Source organism: Rhincodon typus, chromosome 2 (assembly GCF_021869965.1).
Source record: "Rhincodon typus isolate 14 chromosome 2, sRhiTyp1.1, whole genome shotgun sequence".
Classification (NCBI taxonomy): domain Eukaryota; kingdom Metazoa; phylum Chordata; class Chondrichthyes; order Orectolobiformes; family Rhincodontidae; genus Rhincodon; species Rhincodon typus.
The window spans coordinates 69,609,557-69,631,611 of NC_063333.1; the positions used below are offsets into that span (position 1 = coordinate 69,609,557).

The 22,055-nt window shown below is 41.7% G+C and overlaps 1 protein-coding gene across 1 annotated transcript in view; it reads left to right on the plus strand.

Annotated features, from left to right (window-relative positions):
* The window catches only part of hepacam2 (HEPACAM family member 2), an 82,497-nt gene extending 61,089 nt beyond the window's left edge, over positions 1-21,408 (plus strand). Inside the window, exons 5-7 of the mRNA XM_048608330.1 lie at positions 1,240-1,264; positions 3,013-3,050; positions 21,287-21,408. Coding sequence (XP_048464287.1) covers positions 1,240-1,264; positions 3,013-3,050; positions 21,287-21,408 — 185 coding nt within the window. The remainder of the gene's footprint in view (positions 1-1,239; positions 1,265-3,012; positions 3,051-21,286) is intronic.
* Positions 21,409-22,055: the final 647 nt, after the last annotated feature.

Sequence of the window (22,055 nt, forward strand, 5' to 3'; positions counted from 1 at the left end):
CATCTTGGTACAAAAAGGATAGACAATAACATAGTACAGTAGCACTGCTTTAAGTATGCAAGAGAGATGTGATATGACTGTTAGCAGGTAATACAAAGTTCTGCTGAAATTCAATCCATATGAACATATTGAGGATCAGCAATGTAAGTATTCTTGAGCAACATGAAAGCTGCTAAAGGTTTAAAACAAAGCCTAGGTTGTGCTCAAAACATCTCAAATGGATGTCCGTGCAACAAGAAATAGGTAGAAGCCCTGTCCTTTTGGACCTGTGTCCAATTTGAATCCACGGAATCATAGAATCATCGAAACCCCACGGTGTGGAAGCAGACCATTCAGCCCATTGAGGCCACACCGACTCTCCAAAGAGCATCCCACCCAGACCCAAACCTGTACTCTATCCCTGTAACCTTACATTTTCCAACCCAATTACTCCATTTTCTGTTGCATGCTCAATTTATATGTTAATTTGGGGCAAACCAACTCCCTTTGGGGAACAAGACATCAGGGGGCTAATTGTTCTTTACTTCGAGTATGTCTACTTCTGTAGTGAAAAGCTGAAATAAGTCAATGCTGCCCTATGCAATATGTTTCACTTGTACAATGCCTCAATACTTCTCAAAGCAACTATCCTATTACTGACATTTAAGGGGTCAATGACACCACAAGTCCATCCAATCAACTTTTCTTTCTTTCTAATTACAGATGAATTATGAGTTCTCTCTGCTTTAAATAAGCATTCAGATAGCAAAATCTGCATTAGCAGGATTTACAAAATTGAATGGCCCATTTTTAAAACAGTTAGCAAGTACTGTGTAATTAGAGATTAGCCATTCTCTGTCATTACTAATTCAAAATTTGTGTGACTTTTGGAAAACATTTCCAAATTATAGCATGGGCGCTGGAATAGGTCTTCAGAATGGATGTCTTATGTGTAGGATTTTCTTTATGTCTGGTTTCTGGGAAGTTTGTTATCATTATTGACTTACACTTATTTTTTATTAGTTATGTAATACAGCAATGCAAATACTGAATTTTAATAATTATCTGATGTTCCGCTGCCATTGCCGATTGTTATCATTCTGAGAAGTACTGGTGCTAGTATAGCTCCCGAATAATTAGTTACCTTCACTGGAATTCTAGTACATGTCTGGCTTTTTTTCTATGTGATTGTGTAGTTTTCACAGCATTTATTGCATAATTTGACTAAATGTGTCTGAATTTGTGCTTCTTTTCTAACAGTTGTTGAAGAAGAACTGTATCACAGGTAAGTCTATCTGACAAGTTTTTTAAAGCTTTATTTTAACTTCAATATATTTTTGATTTTTCTGCAATTGTTACATCTAAGAAGATTCATTTTAATTTTATACTGGACCTGATGCTTTAAAAATGCAAACACGGAAATTGAAGTTGTAAATTAGGCAGAATCCTCTGGTGATAACAGCAGAACATGTCCAGATGTTTGGTGCTCATGCACATTGAGACCCTGCAGAGTTCCCGATCTGGACACATATGCAGAATTTACTTTGGAAGTTTAAACTTTTGAATTGCACTGCCTGAGACATAATGAAGACTGAGCTGAATTTTGAATCCTTGGGCTTGATGCTCTGTACCTACACAGATACTATTAATCGTACAAAGGGTGGTAGATATTTGGGGCTGTCTTTCAAAAATGGCAGTTGATGCGAGGTCAGTTGTTAATTTTAAATCAGAGAAAGATTATTTTTTGTTCAGCAAAGCTTTTGACAGATATGGGCCAAGGGCAGGTATATGGAATTGGGCCACAAATCACATTGAATAGCAGAACAGACTTCAGCAGCTGAATGGATTACTCCTGTTCTTATATTCTTATATTCCTATAAGTGTCAGACAGTGATGAACAAAAGAGGTAATAGGGAAAAGGCATTAAAATAAATCCCTTACAACCCTGACACTGCTCACCCTCTCCTCCTCCTCCTGTAACACTGCTTATACCTTCCGGCACCTATTGCTCATCCTTCTACCCTCCGCTGATCATCGCTTCACCAACCCCTTCCACAACCTTGGCACTGATCACTCCCACCCCTGACAATGCTCACGCACTCTTGCAATCTGACCCTCCTCAACCTCTTCTCTTCCAACTACAACACTGTTTACCCCTTTCTCTGACATTGCCAAACTCCTCCCTCACCTCGCTCTCTTATCCCTGATAATGTTCATCCCCTGCCACATCCTCAACATTACTCATTCCCAGCCACACCCCCTCAGCATCTGCGAACTGATCAACCCTTCTCTCACTCCCTCCCTCAACCTTTTCTGCACCCCTTACACTGACTGTACTCTCCCGGAGTTTCATCCCTCGCCTGACAATGATCACACACCACCCTCATTCCCACCCAACACTGCACACCCCTCTGTTATCCCTGACACTGCTGTCCCTCAGCTCCAACAATGCTTGTCCAACAGCAACTCCAATAATGCTCATTACCCCACAGCAACTCCTCCCCATCTCCCACTTCTCCTTCCTGAATTTGTGGCCTCTGTCCGGCCAGTGTCAAAAGCCTCAGCATTTTCAGAAGTGTTAGCATGATCAACCTTATTGAGGGTGGGGTGCTGAAGAGGGAATGCGCATTGTTCATGGGTGTGGTAAATGGATAAGTTTCCATTGTGCTCTCACTATCTGCCATCTCCTTCATACACAGAAGCAAATGAGGAATAAGCATTATTTATAAATATGTAGATGTATGTACAAATTTGATAGTTCTTGGCCCTTTTATCTAGCTCTTCCAGTTAACAGTTCTAACTCAACTATATTGGTTTTTCCTACGTATATATGTATTCATTGTTTACAGAAAGAGTTTGTTTTTTGAAAATGGAGAAATGGATTTACTCTGAAAAGCATATAATGAAATTAGGAGACTCTGCAAGAGTCAGTGAAAATTGATAAGCCAGTTGTGTACCAGCAAGTTGAAAAACTATGTGATCAATTCCAGTCATAATTCACTGCATTCAGCTTGTTTTCTTAATATACTGTAGGTCACCAACAGATTATATACAAGCACGCCAAGTATCAGGTAATAATCAGAGTAAAGTAATATTTAAGAATTAAACATGATTATGTGAATGAATGCAACTGAGAACTTCTGATTTTTGTACATGCAGATTGAACTTTCAAATATCTACCATTAAACATACAACTGATTATATTACCATCTGGTCACTACAAATAATTTTTGTGATAGATTTTGATTTCAGTATCCCAGCACAAAACAAATAGTGCAAAATACCATAAAGGACAATATTGTAATTGCAGTATGTCTCTGTTTACAGAGGACTGAATTCAATGAAGCAAAGAAACATGGGAGAAACTTGAACATAGTTTCCAAAATTCTGAAGAATTTTGATCATATTGGGAGAAACTTTTAGTTTTAGTTTTTTTTGGTTTATTTTAGTTCAGGAGTGATGAATGGAAACAAATTTAAATTGTTATTAAAAGAGTGAGTGCAGAGGGTAGAAAAGCAATTTTATGCAAAGAACTGTCCAAGATGCTTTGTCATATGAATGGTTGAGGCAGAGACTGTAAATACTTTAAGGGAAGAGTAGATTTGGAAGTCAGAAACCTCCAAGGATGTGAGAACAGGTCAGTGAGATTCATTTTAACAAAGAGCTGACAGGAACACAATAGACAAAAATAAGTTCCTGTTGTGCAACTAATCTTAATAAATCTTGAACTTCCAACTGTATGGTAAAACATTTCTGGGCTTTTTAAGATATACAGCTTTAGAAATAATCTCTTTCTCTGAGTTCTTCTAAATTGTTGGATTTAAAATTCAACTGAACAATGCGTCAGAAGTCGTTCTCTTCAGTTTTATTGGATGGAACAACTTTGTCAGAAGTGTCTGCATTATAAACACATTTTGGAGATAGTGCTATGACTGAAAATGTAGGAGACATGTTAAAAAGAGTTTTTTTTCAATTTGTAGTTGTTGGAGGCTTTGATAAATTTTGCTAAAAGCATTGTTAAAATATTTGACTAGTTAGGGCAGTTAATGTGCAATTTGGTAAGATAACTCACAATATTCTTTAAGCGCTTATAGACAATGAGAGACAAGTGTTTATTAACTTGGAGGACACCACTCCACATCATGCAAGGATGGCCATATAAAGGCAAGAAGGCAGCCCTCCATGAAGTTCTACAGTTGATATGGAGATTAAGCCCACTCTGTTCCTGTCATCCTGCATCACATTCTCGCCACCTAGTCAACTGAACTAACCTGTGCAGTTGGTCACATTGTGCAATTACATGACAAATTATTGAGCTTTTAGGAACATTACTGCACCCCTACATGGCAATATGTAAATACAACAACAAATGGCCTAAGTTCTCTCATGATTAAATCAGCGAGGCTAACAACACTCATTGTTATGATGGAGCAAATCACACAGTAATTTCCAAAGTTATGTATCGTAAAACATATAAGTGAATATGGGAATCTAGACATGTTTTCTGATTAGTCCTGCCCCCACAAGTTTTGCAATGCTAGTACAATATCAGAAGGCTTTCAATAACGTCCCACAGAAGAGATTAGCATGGAAAAGTAAAGTGCATGAGATTGGTTAGTGTACTGACATGGATGGAGAACTGGGTGGCAGACGGCAAACAAAAAGGACAGAAAAAATGGGTCATTTTCTGAGCAGCAGCCAGTGATTAGTGGGGTAGCACAGGGACCAGTGCTTGGGCCTGGGTTATTCACAATATATATGAATGATATTGATGAGGGAACTAAATGTAATATCTTAAAGTTTACAGATGACCAAACCTGGTTGGGAGGGCAAACAGTGAGGAATATGCAGAAATGCTTCATTGTGATTTTGTCAAGTTGAGTGAGTTGACAAATGCATGGCTGATGAAGTCCAATGTGGATGAATTTGAGGTTATTCACTTCGGTAGTAAGATCAAGAAGGCAGATTATTTTCTGAATGGTGATAGTTTGGGAAAGGTGAGGAGCAAAAAAACCTGGATGTCCTTGTACACCAGTTGTTGAAAGTAAGCATGCAGGTGCAGCAGGTGGTGAAGAAGGCAAATTCTGTTGGCCTTCATAGTGAGGGGATTTGAGTACAGGAGCAAAATGTCTTGCTGCAATTCTACAGGGTCTTGGTGAGACAACACCTAGGTTCTGTTTGCAGTTTTCATCTCTTCATCTGAAGAAGGATGTTCTGGAATAGAGGGAGTGCAGTGAAGATTTATTAGACTGATTCCTGGGATGTCAAGACTGATGTGTGAAGAGACACTAGTTAGGACTATGTTGACTGGAGTTTAGAATAATGAGGGGAAACCTCATAGAAACCACCTATGAAATTCTAACAGGACTAGGCAGGGTAAATGCAGGAAGGATGTCCCCAGTGCCCGGTGAGTCCAAAACCATAGTCTAAGGATACAGGGTAGGCTATTTAGGATTGAGGTGATGAGAAATTTCTGTACCAATGAGTGATGAGCCTGTAGAATTCTCTGCCACATAAAGTAGTTGAGGTCAAACCATTGAATGTTTTCAAGAAGGAGTGAGAGATAGTTCTTAGGGCTAAACGGATCAAATTGTACGGAGAGAAAGTGGGAACAGAATGCTAAGTTGAATATTCAGCCAGGATCTTATTGAATGGCAGAACAGGCTTGGAAGGCTGCATGGGCTACTCCAGTTTCTATTTTTGATGTTTCAATTGTGTCAAGTCTGAAGTGTTATACTTGCCCGCTAATTGCTGAGTTAGCTTTTGGAAAAAGTTACAGCTGCTGCATACACTTAACTATTCATTATAACCAAACAATCACTTTAGTATTGGAATTATAAGAGTAGAGTCTCATTCTTTCAGATTTTTGTTAGAATTTAATTAGGACCGGAGATTTTTTTAAAAAGTGTAAGAACATGACAATTTTTGTAATTTTTCTTTGAGCCTTTTTGCTCTCTATTAATTTACTTGATTATTAATTTTTCATCAATATTTTGTGCATGATTTAAATCAAACTCATATTTTTCTTTTTTACTTCCTAATTTAAACCCTTTGGACATAAATATCAGCATCGTATCGATGACATTTCTACAGCTTTAGGTGCTGGCTTAGGTGTCATGTTGATTCTTCCTAGTACAGGCCCATACTGAACACTATTTTGTTGATAACATTAGCACAAGTGTTGTATGTATTGGCAGATCAGGACGTAAATCAGTGCCAATTTGTGATTTTGACCTTATTACTCTAGTTTTTTTTAATAACCTATTTTCTAACCAGCCTGTTCATAGATGTTATTACATGCATTCTGGAAATTGCTTCTGTTAAACATACATGGATAAATATGCTTTCAGCAGCACAAGGGACACCCCCCCCCCACCTCAGTAACATTATCATTCAAGTTGCAATTACTATCTGCTAGGTCTTGCTGAGTTTGTGGAATATCCAGGATTTTGGAAAAAATTGTGTGCCTTCAGTGAGTAGTGCTGGACAAGGAGAAGCTACTGTTTGTTTCTAAATGGCCTCTGAATACACCACATACATGTGTTATGGGATTATCGGTGTAGTCCCCTTTAGTAGTATCAGAAGATGAAGCAGAGAAAGCAAAGCAGATGGAAGAAGGTGTTGGCTCTCAGAAGGAAGTTGTATCTCCCTACAATCTTCAGGGAACACTTCTCCTACCTGCACGTGAGTCAAGAACAAAATATTCAGTGGATGCACTTCACAGTGAAGGTGCTCACAGACTGTACCACCTGTTGTATCCAGATCTGCAGCCTCACAGCAGCATAAGGATGGCAATGCGAGTGACAGTCAAGGAGACCTTGACTCTATATTTCATTACTAGAGCATTCTTTGAGGCTAGAGCAGACAACATAGGAAACATCTCAAAGTTTGCTCGTCATTGCTGCATTTGATAGGTCACAGAGGCTCTGTCTGTCAAAAGAGGAGAGTTTATCATTATCTTAACAGAGAAAATAAAATGGAACATGCATATGGCACTTGTCAGGACAGTGAGCTTCCCATGGTGCAGGGTGCAATTAACTGCACACATATATCTTTGCTGAGATGCACTAAAAATGCAATGTTATCATGTAATTAGTCTGCAGTCACTGCCAGGTATTTCATGCTGGTGAACACGCAGTTTCCCACTACCGGCTAAATTTCAATAATCTTGTGCTATGGTCTGCTTTCCAAAAAAATTTCATCCACTACATCAGAGGGTGGTTGCTGGATGATAAGAACAATCCATTCTTACACATAGCTGATTTTGCCTCTTTGCAATCCAACTACACAGCAGCCATGTATTGAGAACCATATTGCTATGAGGAATTTTATTGAGCAGCACATTGTGCTGCTGATATATGAGTTCCATTGGGGCGGTGCCCTCCAGTATTCATCTGATTGGGTGTCCCTATTTATGATCACCTATTTCACTCTCTTCAAGCTGGCCAGTCTGTCACCACAAGTTCAGCACCTACCACATCATGAGGAGAGGAGACAGGAGGCTCATCCACATTCTGGATGACACATCCATGAGCATATCATCAAACCCTGGTTCTCTTGTTTGAAACCTGAAGTGCTACTTGGTCCACAATTCCTCACCTTACCATCTCTATGTGTGTGATCATCAAGGTATTCTCTTGGCCCACATGCTTGAAATAAAGGTCACTATCAACCTTATCCAACAACACATCCAATACTGCATTCTTATTCAACTAACCATCTCTGCACTGCCTGTATTGTGAATGCCTTTCCCTGACCAGGACTCTTACATAATGCTATCTCAAAGGCTGCACAATGGTTCGTGGAAGTCTACCCATTTTCACTGTAGAGACTGCAAATGACCTTTTAGGTTGATCTCAAGCAGGTTGCGACCTTATGTCAGACTTCACCACTATGGCATGGGCAGTAGTTGTCAAGGTTGATGGAGAACATCGAGGAGACTGTTGCTGTGTTTGTGGTGCGAGGGTGAATGTTGTCATCATAAGGGAGCCTGAATGGCAACAAGTTCAGATTGCACGTCCTTAGCCTGAGTACTTTCCAGCACTCAGATGATGGTGTTTTTTGGTTTGCACTGCCGTGGATGCTGAGCCGTTAGCCATTAGACACTGCTTCATGGTTGGATCCAAGTCTTCTCATTATGTTGATCACCACATAACACTAGAATGGCCGAGCTCTAAGTTTGAAGCCTATGCTAACTTGGTACCAATTCCATGTACCTTGACAGCAACAAGAGGCTCTAGGGGAGGTCTCTGCATGCATCAAGCATTTCTGTGTGCTCGTTTCTACCTTTTCCAGTAGATTTCTCCAGTTAAGTCCTTGTCTGAATCCTCAACAGAAGAACTCATAACTACTGGCTATGTGTACTTGGGTTGCAAAAGGGCAGAACCTCCACCTGGGGATCTGTCACCTGTGCTGCCCATTCTCCCCATCCTGGATGCTTGATTTGGGTGACTCACCACATGCAGATTCCATCTTGATACTGCCCTCTGAAATTCACACAGTGCCACCATCAGAACTACTGTCTGTGAGTGTCAGATTTGTTTCACTTTCTTCAATCTATTCACACTCCACATCTTCTTCCTCAGAGAACAATCATGGCTAAGGGCAGTACTTGAAAAGAGTGAGGTTGGGATGAGGGAATAGAGAAGTGAAGATCCCTGGTCACACCATTTATGGCTTGTACAGATTGTAGGTCGAAGATGAAGTGAGATTTGAGAAGCTGGACAATCAGGAGGATTAGGAGCATGAGTTGATAGCTCTGCTTCTAGTCTTCAACCACCTGTGTTTAAAAATATTTCTGGAAGACAAAGTGGGAACAGAAAATTGGTCAAGAAGCCTTTTCATTGACTCCCCATCACTCTGTAACCCTATCCCCACTCACCTTTTGTGGAAGAATGAGTTCTTCAGATTCTTCATGCAAACTCAAGTCAGACTTCTAGATTACTTTAAAACAATGTTTATGAACAGATTCTAGATAGCAGTAAGATACAGTGCAGAAATAGTAGGAACTGCCGATGCTGGAGTCTGAGCTAACAAGGTGTGGGGCTGGATGAACACAGCAGGCCAAGCAGCATCAGAGGAGCAGGAAAACTGACGTTTCAGGTAGTGGTTGTCGTGGTTGGGGCCAAATTGGGATGGCCTGAATGTAGATTGCAGTCCAGAACATCAGCTTTCCTGCTCCTCTGATGCTGCCTAGCCTGTTGTGTTCATCCAGCTCCATACCTTGTTATATAAGATACAGAGCAGGATGTTCTGTGCTGTACAAGATTGCACCTTCGAGCAGAGTGCTGGTGCATGACTACTGAGGTAACAGCTCTATCATAGCATATCCCCCAGCGGCTCATTTACATATTCATTAAACCCTATCTCTCCAATTTATAGTGCATTTGTAACTACTTACACTACTGCAGTGTGAAGTTTTGGAAATGATTGAATGTTGCCCTCTCCAACTGCAGTGAAAGCATTTAAAGATGTGCTGCTGCTTTACATGATCAAAGTGGATTTCCTAATGTAGTCAGGGAGGCCACTTCAATTACTAAAATTAACCTAAATAAAAACCGAAAGAACTGCGGATGCTGTAAATCAGAAACAAAAACAGAAATTGCTGGAAAAGCTCAGCAGGGCTGGCAACATCTGTGAAAAGAAATCAGAGTTGATGTTTTAGGTCCAATGATCCTTCCTCAGAACTGATGGTAGCTGAGAAAATTAAATCTGACTCCAGAAAATCCCCTCCGAAGCCACATTGCCTATTTTCAATATTTGCCACCCTGCGTCCCCTCTCCCCACTCCTAAACTCCATCTCAAAATGCATGTGCTTCCCTGTGCATGCACAGTGCTGCATTTACACATTTTGTTTTATTCATTCATGGGAAGTGGGCATCATCCCTATTTAAGAATCAACCACATTGCTGAGGGTCTGAAGTCACATGTAGGCCAGACCAGGTAAGGATGGTAGATTTCCTTCTTTAAAGGACATTAGTGAACCAGATTGTATTTCCTGACAATCAGGAATGGCTTCATCGTCATGATTGCATTCTTATTTCCAGATTATTAGTGTATTCAAATTCTATCATAGTGGGATATGAACCCAGGTCCCCAGAATGTTAGTGTTGGTGGAATGCACCTATTCAGAATACACCTCCTCCCACCCACCTTCCTGCAAAAATGCCATCGTCTATTCCCAATTCCTTCGCCTCCGCCGCATCTGCTCCTAGGATGAGGCATTCCACTCCTGTACATTTCAGATGTCCTCGTTTTTCAAGGACCGCAACTTCCCCCCCCTCAGTGGTCAAGAACGCCCTCGACTGTGTCTCCCGCATTTCCCGCAATTCATCCCTCACACCCCCTCCCCACAATAACAACCAAAACAGGATCCCCCTCGTCCTCACGTACCACCCCACCAACCTCCGGATCCAACGCATCATCCTCCGACACTTCTGCCACATGCAATTTGACCCCACCACCAAAGACATTTTTCCCTCCCCACCCTTATCTGCTTTCTGGAGGGACCACTCTCTCCGTGACTGCCTTGTCCACTCCACACTCCCCTCTAGCCCCACCACACCTGGCACTTTTCCCTGCAATGGTAGGAAGTGCTACACCTGCCCTTACACCTCCCCCCTCACCCCCATCCCAGGCCCCAAGAAGACTTTCCACATCAAGCAGATGTTCACCTGCACATCTGCTAATGTGGTATACTGTATCCGCTGTTCCCGTTGTGGCCTCCTCTACATCGGGAAAACCAACTGGAGGCTTGGGGACCGCTTTGCAGAACACCCACGTTCGGTTCGCACTAAACAACTGCACCTCCCATTCCTCAGGCGACATGTCCATCCTGGGCCTCCTGCAGTGCCACAACGATGCCACCCGAAGGTTGCAGGAACAGCACCTCATATTCCGCTTGGGAACCCTGCAGCCCAATGGTATCAATGTGGACTTCACAAGCTTCAAAATCTCCCCTCCCACTACCGCATCCCAAAACCAGCCCAGCTTGCCCCGCCTCCCTAACCTGTCCTTCCTCCCACCTATCCCCTCTTACCACCTCAAGCCCCACCCCCATCTCCTACCTACTAACCTCATCCCGCCCCCTTGACCTGTCCATCCTCCCTGGACTGACCTATCTCCTCCCTAACTCCCCACCTACACTGACCTTTACTGGCTCCGTCCCCGTCTCTTTGACCTGTCTGTTTCCTCTCCACCTATCTTCTCCTCTATCCATCTTCTATCCGCCTCCCCCCTCTCCCTATTTATTTCAGAATCCCCTTCCCCTCCCCCATTTCTGAAGAAGGGTCTAGGCCCGAAACGTCCACCTTGTTTCCCCAGAATGTTATCTGGGTCTCTGGATTAATAATTTAGTGATTATACCACTAGGCCATCACCTATCTCCTGTCACCCATGATGTCACACTTAAATGCTACTAGATGACACATCATGTTTGGAACTGTGTGTGTGTACATTTCCAAATGAGTGCACATGCATTGTTGCCCAGGTATCAGAAAACAGTGCCTTCCTGTTAAGTAGATGTTCTAATGTGGTCTAATCTATCTGAATCAAGCCATCCCTTTGAAACCTTATCATATCATCTCATGTGAAAGTTATATGAGTAGAGATATTGGTATCCAAACTGAATTTGTCTCCCCTCTTAAATATAGGTGATAATGTGGAATGTAAGGGGAAGCAATAGCCTAGTGGTACTATCGCTGGACTGTTGACCCAGATAATGTTCTGGGGACCTAGATTTGAATCCTGCCACAGCAGAAGGTGGAATTTGAATTCAAGAAATATCTGGGATTAAGACTCTAATGATGACTATGACTCCATTGCTGATTGTTGTAAAAACCCCTCTCGTTCACTCATGCCTTTTCGGAGAAGATCCTTTCCTGGTCTGGCCTACATGTGACTCCAGACCCCCAGCAATGTGGTTGACTGTTAACTGCCCTTGAGTAATTAGAGATGGTTAATAATTGCTGCTTAGCCAGTGCTGCCCTCATCCCATGAATGAATAATTAAAAAAAAAATCTGCTTTCCACCCTTTCTCGCATGGAACCTAGAGTTTCTCTCCTGAGGTAGTCCTCCACGGTCTGTTGGCTACATAAATATCACCTGATCCAACTAATTTCTGTTAAGCTCCTTTAACTTTTCTAGTGCTTCAAAATCTTTTGGTATTGTTCAGCTTTTATAACATATGTACAATGTATTTTTATTATTCACTTCTTTGAATAATTCAAGACAAAAGAAACAAGCTAAAGTCCAATAGCTTTTCTCATGCTGATTCAAGCTTAGTTAGTTTACAGAATCAAGGTATTGTTAAAACCATAAAAGTCAGAGGGGCAAAATTCAAGGTGAGGAACATAGCAGACATGGAAGGAGAAGCTGTTAAATATTTAGGAGCTGGACGCCAGTAATCCTTTGATCCTGGAAAAAGTACTTGCATTGCCTCTGCTTTCAACAGTCAGAGAGGTTCCCTCAATTAAGTTATCCTGGTAATTATTGTATATCCTTGTAATATCCTTGTAATTATTCATTCAAGGGATGAGGCATCACTGGCTAGGCAGCAATTATTGACCATCCCTAATTGCCCAAGGGCAGTTGAGTCTAGATTATATTATTAAGGATTGAGGAGAGCAGCAGCAGGTGATGGACACTTGTGAAAGGAAGTTATCTAGGCTTTATGCTGCACACTTTATATTGATTGTCACAAATTATGGGATTTTCCACCAAAACTGAAGAAAGATATTAAATGTTGTTTCAGAGATAGTAGGAACTGCAGATACTGGAGAATCTGAGATAACAAGGTGTAGAGCTGGATGAACACAGCAGGCCAAGCAGCATCAGAGGAGCAGGAAAGCTGACGTTTCAGGCCTAGACCCTTCTTCAGAAATGGGGGAGGGGAGTCCTCCCTGGACTGACCTATCCCCTCCCTAATTCCCCATCTACACTCACCTTTACTGGCTCCATCCCCACGTCTTTGACCTGTCTGTCTCCTCTCCACCTATCTTCTCCTCTATCCATCTTCTATCCGCCTTCCCCCTCTCCCTATTTATTTCAGAACCCCCTTCCCCTCCCCCATGTCTGAAGCAGGGTCTCAGCCCGAAACATCAGCTTTCCTGCTCCTCTGATGCTCCTTGGCCTGCTGTGTTCATCCAGCTCTACACCTTGTTATCAAAGATATTAAGTGTGCCTGCTTCAGTAAGTTTGGGTATATCAGATTAAATGGTCGGTTGGTTGGACAGTTGGTTTGTGATGTAATGTATTGCCAACAGCGTGGATTCAATTCCTGCACTGGCTGAGGTTACCATGAAGGACTCTCCTCAACCTGTGGTGACCCTCAAGATAAACCATTACCAGTCACCTCTTTTGAATGAGAGAGCAGCCCCATGGTCTGGTTAGACTGTAGTGATTTTATCTTTACCTTTAATGATAGACTGCTCAGAGGTTACATTTTCCATCATATTACTTCATTAGTAAGGGTTCAGTGATGGTCAGGATGGTTTATTTCCTGCTTTCACTTCAGAGTATTGCATATATTTACTTCAAAGGTATTTTTTCTCTGCTATTCTACAGCCAGCCATCCCACTCTGTCAATGCAAGTGCCTAATGCCTACAGCTGCCATTTTCCCCTTTCCTTGTAGCAGACCAGCAGCAAAGCAGAATCCTTCCTATAAAGCAAATGAAGCTGGGCTCAAGAAGTTCATTAAGACAAATTGATTGGATTAGGAAAAATCTTGCTAACAGTTCTACAGAGCTACTGTTGTAACATAAAATCTATTTTCTTTGGATGACTATTTTGTCATTCACTTTATCCTTAAACTTTTCTCAATCTTGGAATCATGGCCTTTCATTTTGGGTACATTGAAATCTTTTTATTTGTTCCACCTCAAATGAGTTTGGTGTGGAGTGGGTGCACATTATCTGCTTCAGTGCCTAGAATTTGCCTGACCAGCATATAAGATTGAGAAATTTCAGCAGATTACTCCTAGTGTAATAGAGTTCCTGAAATATTTTGCATTTGTTTACTCAACAAAGTGTGCGAAACTTGCCCTGATTCCCAAACAGGTAATAGCTCAGATTAAATTAATTGCCATTGCAAATATCTGCTAATTGCTCATTTGTGGGCATTTGACAAGGCTCTTAAAATCAAGCCCATTTTAGGTATAAGGGCACGACAATGCTACGTGTGTACCTTGCTGCTAAGAGAGTGTGCATTTGAGGGTTCCATTTGCTGTGTGCATATAATGTTACAAAGCTGACAGTGAGTTAGTATGCAGTGCATTGGCAAGCTGCACACAAAAATCAGAATATTACAACTGGTTGTTGTAATATCTGCTTAATAGTTTATAATTTCTTTTACTGTTTTAAATCAACTGATCCACAAAGTTAATCAATCCCTGATGAGCAATTGATTATTAGATCATTATCATTAACGTCTTGATCAGCTTGGGAAGTGGGCTGAGAAATGGTATGTGGAGTTTAGGACAGATAAGTGTGAGGTGTTGCATTTTGGAAAGTCAAATCCAGCTAGGAGTTTCATGGTGAATGGTGGGGCCTTAAGGAGTGTAGTAGAAAAGAGGGACCTTGGAGTTCAGGTACACAGTTCTCTGAAAATACAGTCACAGGTAGACAGGGCAGTGAAGAAGACTTTTGGCATTGATCTGGCCTTGATCAGTCAGAGTATTGAGTAAAGAAGTTGGGAAGTTGTGTTGCAATTGTACATGACGTTGGTGAGGCTGCACTTAGAGTATTGTGTTCAGTTTTGGTCATCTTGCTGTAAGAAGGATATTATTAAAGTGGAAAGAGTGCAGAAGAAATTTACAAGCAAGTCTTTTTCCCAGGGTTGGGGAATCAAGGACTAAAGGGCATCATTTTAAGGTAAGAGAGGAAAGAATACATGGGAACCTGAGGGGCAACTTTTTTACACAGAGGGCGGTATGCATATGGACTGAATTGCCAGCGGAAGTGGTTGAGGCCGGTACATTAACAACATTTAAAAGGCATTTGGACAAATATGTAGATAGGTGAGGTTTAGAAGGAAATGGGCCAGGTGCAGGGAAATAGGGTTAGCATGGATGGACCTTTTGTTCGGCACAGACCAGTTTGGGCCAAAGGGCCTGTCTCCATGCTGTGGGACTCTATGACTTAAAGCTTTTGAGGTCAATCATCATTAAAAAGTATTTAATTATTAAAGATTAAATTATTAAAGAATAACCGACTATTGTACACCAGTCTAACTCGAACATGATTCAATACAATTTGCTGAAATGGCTTTCAGTTATTTATGATTATGTTCCACAGTAGACACTCATTCAAAGTGTTTGGTTTTATGTGATAAATACATTTTCAGTTGTACTGATAGAACGTTCCAAAATGCTGACAAACAATACGTAGGAGAGATTGGATTTTGACTGTATGCAAATGAATTGATTTGGAAACCTGAACAAAGTATATCCTTTCAAAAGCCAGTGCTATTTAGGCCAACCACTGATTGAACCTAAAGTCTGTGTTCTGGTGGTCTCTCTGAGGGAGCATAAGTGAAAAGTTCTGTATGAAATTGTTTTTTAAATGACGTGTGTGGGTTTGATTTTACCAGCCTTTTGAGTATGGGCTGTGAGGCAGCAAGGCTAACAAATCTACACAAGAGTGGAGGGATGACAGGTAAACCTTGGTGGCCTCTTGGCAAGCTCAGAGGTGGGTGCTCCATTTTGGGCACCCTTTGGGCACAGAGGGAACGCCTAGTAGTAATCCTCAGCCTGCCCCCATCAACCTGTCTTCCCTTCACTATGCCTTACATGACTGACCGTGATGTCTCTGACCCTTGTCATGCAACCCCAGCAGTAATCACAGCTCCCATTGGCATCGCTGAGTTTCCAGTGCTTTAATTGGTCAACAGCTCTTGAGCGGCTTGTGGCCATCATCAATAAAGATGGCAGCCTGCTGCTGACAAGATACACTCCAAGTCTTGTTGACCATCACCAGAATGGGTTTGTGGGATTCCTGCCATTACTACTAAATTCGGCCTAGTGCTTCTGAATGGACACAAAATTATTTACTCTAAAAGTCTTGGATATTATTTCTCTTTCAATAAATCCACAACCTTCATGGAAATAACAATTTTCCAGCTGGTTCCTGTTTCAACCTTCTGTTGGACCCTCTTCACCCATTTCACAAAAACATAACCATAACATGATCATAGTAATTTAATGCCACAATTGAACTAGTGGTTAAGCCAGTCAGGCGGGTTCATGGTCACAGTTCATAGTCACCCAATACAATACAGTCTGCTGCACCCGATACTGTATGTAAATTAGAGTTAAGTAAATTGAGGAATTTTCGTTCCCCATATAGTTTGCTCAACACAGCAGCTACTAATCCTTCATTTCTTTGCAATTAACTTTATTTTTTTTTATCCCCAGCCTCAACATATCCTAGTGTGAGTCAGTGAAGTCACAAAGAACAGAAATAAAAAAAAACAATATATTTTAAAGGCTTGTAACATCATGTCCTTTCTCAGAGACTATATAAGTCAAGCGGGGTTTCTTAATCTTAGATTAAATATTTGACTAGGCCTACGCCTATTTAACATCTTAATCTTTGATATTTAGTTACAGATCCAGAGTTTATTGCTTTTTGTTTACTGATAGCAACAGCATGTCATTGCATTAAAAATTAATCCAGAATTCTAAAATAATTACGGTAATATCCAATTAAAATCTAGACACCATTTCAAGCATGCATTTTCTTTGGCAGAGATGATGGTAAGTACTTTATGACAAATAGATGGAAATGGTGTGCAGGAATATGGGGGAAAGTCAGGAGATTGGCATTAGGTAATAGAACTGGCACAGGCACAATGGGCTGAATGGCCTCCTTTTGCACCATAACAATAATGTGATTCTGAAATTATAACATGGACCAGTGCTGCATACACTTCCCTTGATCATGCTCGCTGCTTCCACTTCAGACAAGAGCTTCAAATGATGTCACTGATTTCTCAGGTTTCCCTCTAATACCCAATTTGGGGACATTGTTCACTAGGCCTGCATTTATTGGCCTTCACTAATGGCAGTTTCAGTAGGAACAACTCTTACAGCAGTAGTACCTGCCTTCTCCTCAGCCATAATCCTCAAGGCAGAGTAGGTAGCCATGAAGATCTTGCTGCACAGAGGTGAGGATCCCTAATGCAAAGCATTGCAGGTGACAATTTGTCTCTCAACATTTGTGAAAACTAGTGCCTCAGCGACCCAGGCTTTCACACCAGGTTATTGCTGACATCTGCACCTTCCTGAAACCTCCTTCCCCATGAACCATGTGGACGTGCATTGCCAGTGCATGCCAAAGGGCATGTCACTGGAGGGGCATCAACGGTCTCTGTCTGCGGCTGTGCTTGTATACAGTCGTCTCCTGCAAGGAAAGTAAGCAAATAGAAATGAGAGTTAGAAATGGCTTGTATGGGGGAAGGGGAAAGACAACTTTTGCAGGAGTGATGTAAGGCTTGAGTATGAGAGAGCAATATGATGAAGCTGAGTGTGAGTGTTGGCTCTTCAGATAGGAATGTGAGGTGCCTGGAGAAACAGGAGTTAAGTGATTGTAACGAGGTCAGCCAGGTAGACCTCATAGAATATGAGTTCCCTGATTGGGGCTGTTAATCGGATCCAATCAGGGAGCCCTGGCTGATAGGTATAAACAGGAATGTCAAGGGATCTGCTCACTCTGAGAGCTGGCTCTGAGGGAACTGGATCATTGTCAATGACTCTCCACATGTAAATAAAGAGTGACTTGGTGATGGGATACTCGCCTCTGTGGGGTTATTTCAAGGAGTAAGTGAAGTTGCAAAGTGTCCATGCATAGATTGATATTCAGATGCATGCTGGAGGGGTGAAGCAGAGGCTTAGGCCCCATCTGGAGAAGGACAAAGGCCAGGGGTGTCACTGGAGGGACAGTTAGAGGCACAGAATTGTGGGAGGGGTGAGTCTGCTTCCAAAATGGGGACTAGACGAGGCCTGCTCTGGGGGTGTTGGGAGATAAGGCCTGTTTGAGGAGCGGGAGGAGGAAGGACTACCTGCTGTGGGAGGTGATGTTTGTTCTAGGAGCAGGGTGACGTAGGGCCTGCAGTGGGAGTGGGGATGATCAGGGGTGAGCAGCAGGAGGGAAGGTGGTTGAGGAGGTAGGATTGGGAGGCCTGCACAGAGGCAGCATTCTTTTTGCCTGGGAGTGATAGGGAGACTAAGGGAAGTCTGGGAGGTCACAGAGAGAGTGGAAGAGAGAGGGAGCCAGTTGGGAGAATAGAAAATAAATACTATTTATTCTGGCATGCAGGTTAATTTATTTTAAGTCTTATAATGTAGTGTTTAGACAGGCTTCCCTTCACTTGAGAACGACATCTATTTGCTTTCTGCTCTTTACATCACTTAAAGGTAGCACTCATAGGAAACTGAGCCCTTTAATTCAGAATCCTTCCTTTAACAGATCTATGGCCTGATTCTGTCTTCAATTTTAATTGTCAGGTAACCCTGAAATATGATGTGAATGCTGTGGTTCATGGTTAAAGAGCCATGCTAAAAGCCTGCTGGAAATTTAAGTGGATTCCTGGCCGCAAATGATTCTGCTGTTTCTACAGGGGCTACGTTGTAAAATTTTCATCCATTGAGATAATAACAGAGATCCCATACCAAAATTTCTACTTAGATCCTTTCTGCCCATTATGCAGTAACAAGATTCAAGAATCATTTAGACCTGTGGTCACGTTCTTGTTTCTGATTTAGGAAGTTGTGAGTTTAAGTCCCAGTCCAGGATTTGAGAGCATGGGAACCTAGAAGCAGGATGAGGCCATTCATCCCTATGTGTCTGCGCTGCCATTCTAGGTCATGTCTGATCATCCATCTCAATACCATATTCCCATGTTATTTCCTTGTCTCTTGATGCCATTAGTAACAAAAAAAATTATCTGTAATTGTTTGAACTTCATGTCTGAGCTTCCACAGCCCTCGGGAAAAGAGAATTCAGAAGCTGTACTATCCTCTGAGTGAAGAAATTCCTCCTCATCTCGCTCCTAAATGGCTTACCTTTCATTCTGAGACTGTGCCCTCGGTCCTAGATTCCACAGCCGTGGGAAACAACCTTTCTGCATCTATTCTGTCTATCTCTTTAAGAATTGACTCCCTCTGTGCTGCACTGTTACAATGTCTTCTCCTCACATTGCATTTCCCATCCACTGCTTCCTCCAACCTGCACTTGCCCTTCTGTGAAGATTATTTGTTTCACGCATGAGCCCGTCATTCTGACTGATAAGAATTTATTAGCCCTTGTAGTTCACTCTTCCTTTCTCATCAATTCACATGTACATTCTTCTACCTTCCTGCTCTTCTCCTGTTTTTCACTTACTTCTGACTATACCTCCCTTCCCTTTCTTGTGCCTTCCCCTCCCCATCCCTATTTTCTTTGCCCCTTTGCCACAAGCAAACTTTGTTGAATCAGTGGTAGTGGTTTGGGTGCAGTTGTAAAGTGAGAAGCAAGCACTCAACAAAACAGATTTCGTTGCTGCATGCCCAAACCTTGATATTCATTTTTTTATTGTACATACTTTCAGCCAGAGAACCCCTATACCACTACTGGAATCTCACCAAATTTAGCCTATTCAATCACTTTGTTACATGGCATAATACATTGACCAGTTGGGATTATTTTGGCACACATACAACACATCCACACCAAGACTGTTTCAATCATGGCAAAATGTGTAATATTGTTAGAGGGACATCCTGTCTGGCTGTTTTAGTTGAATTTTTTGAAAAGGTAACTTAATATATTGATGAGGATAGTGCAGTTGATATGGTTTACATGGACTTCAGTAAGGCCTTTGACACGGTCTCACATGGAAGGCTGGTCAAAAAGGTAGGAGCCCATGAGACCCAAGGCAAGTTGGCAGACTGGATCCAAACGTGGCTTGCAAACAAGAGGCAAAGGGTAATGGTGGAGAGTTGTTTTTGTGACGGAAAACCTGTGAACAGCAGTGCACCACAGGCAACAGTGCTGGAACCCTTGCTGTTTGTTATATACATTAACGATATGGATGTGAATGTAAAAGCTAAAATTAGTAAGTTTGCAGATGACATGGAAATTGGTGGGGTTGTTGATAGTTAGGAAGATGGTCTCAGGCTATAGTCTGATATTGATCAGCTAGTAAATTGGGCAGGGCAATGGCAAATGGATTTTAATACTGTTAAGAGTAAGGTGATGCATCTTGGGAGGTCTGATAAAGGAAGGATAGACACAATGATCGGTTGGTCCCTCAGGAGTACTGAGGAACAAAGGAACCTTGGTGTACAAGTCCATAGGTCCCTGAAGTTGTCAGCGCAGGTGAATAGGGTGGTGAAGAAAGCATACCAGATGTTGCCTTCATTAGGCGGGGCATAGAATATCGGAGCAGGGAAGACTTGTGCAACTTTATAAAACATTGCCTAGGCCACAGATGGAATACTGTGTGCAGTTCTGGTCGCCCCACTGTCGGAAGGATGTGATTACACTGGAGAGCATGCAGAGGAGATTCATCAGGATGTTGCCTGGGACAGAAAGTCACAGTTATGAGGAGAGACTGGATTGGTTGGGATGGAGCAGAGGAAGGTGAGGGGAGATCTGATTGAGGTGTATTAAGTTGTGAGAGGCATAGTTTGAATAGATCATGAGAATCTTTTCCCGTGGCAGATGTGTCTAAGACCAGAGGACATAAGTTTAAGGTGAGGAGTGAGTGGTTTAGAGGGGATTTGAAGAAGTCTTTTTCACCCAGAAAGTGATAAAAATGTGGAATGTGCCGCCTGAGAGGCTGGTACTCATGTAACTTTTCAGCACAGTCAGCTATGGACCAAGTGCAGGTAAATGGAATTAGAATAGTCTGTTTTTTTTTTGGTCAGCAAAGACATGGTGGGTGGAAGGGCCTGTTTTTATGTTGTATGAGTTCAAGTGCAGTTTGGCAAAACCAAAAATGACGGTGCACTGTGTCTTACTTGGAGGGTTTCTGACCCCCATCAGGTTGGCTCCTGCTGTGCTAGAGATCCAACTTTTGCAGCCAATTGTAGATTCAAACTGACTATCCATAACACATGCCAAGAGAAAGTGTTGTTAACATTAAGTTTCATATTGTATTCCAGATTTTTGATTTTCATTCTTCCAAACCATGCTACTATACTTTTATAAGATTACTGTTTGCAAAAAAAAAACCATGATCATGCATTCATGCCACACACCTGCAAATTTGGGATATTGTTCAATAATTCTGACTTTCCCATGTAAATTGATCATTTCTGTTTCTTTTCAGAGGAACAAGAGCCTCCTATGGATGATTATGGAATATATGAATTTGTTGCTGTGCCTGAGCCGGCAGAGTTTCAACAGGTGCGTGTATTGGCCTGCTCAGCAAAACTGGTTTTACAAGCTTAACATTTGTTTAACACTTAACGAAACTTGTCACATGCACGTTTTAAAATCAAACTGCTTTCATTTTGCTGAATAATCCAACTGTAAATTGAGAAAGGTTAATATCGTTTGCATGTAGAATCCTCACAGATCTTCTTATTCAAGCAGAACCTTGCAGAAATAGAATATTAGGAACGAGAGGAACTGGTCAAATTGATCATAGGTGGGAGGGCGGGTGGAAAGAGTAGTTAATAAAGCATACAGTGTCCTTGGATTTATTAATAGGGACATAGAATACAGAGCAGGGAGATGATTGAACTTCTGTAAGACACTTGTTAGATCTCAGCTAGAGTATTGTGTACAGTTGTGGATGCCATATTATAGGAGAGATGTGAATGCATTGGAGAGAGTGCAGAAGCCATTTATAAGAATGGTTCCAGGGATGAGAAACTTCCGTTATGAGGATAGATTGAAGAAATTGGCACTGTTCCCCTTAGAGAGAAGAAGGCTGAGAAGAGATTTAATGGAGATTTTCAAAACCATGTGCAGGCTAGATGCCGTAAATAGGGAGAAGCTGTTCCTGCTTGGAAAATAATAAAAAACAAGAAGGCATTAATTTAAAGTGATGTGCAAAAGAAGCAAGGGTGATGTGAGAAGAACTTTTTCACATA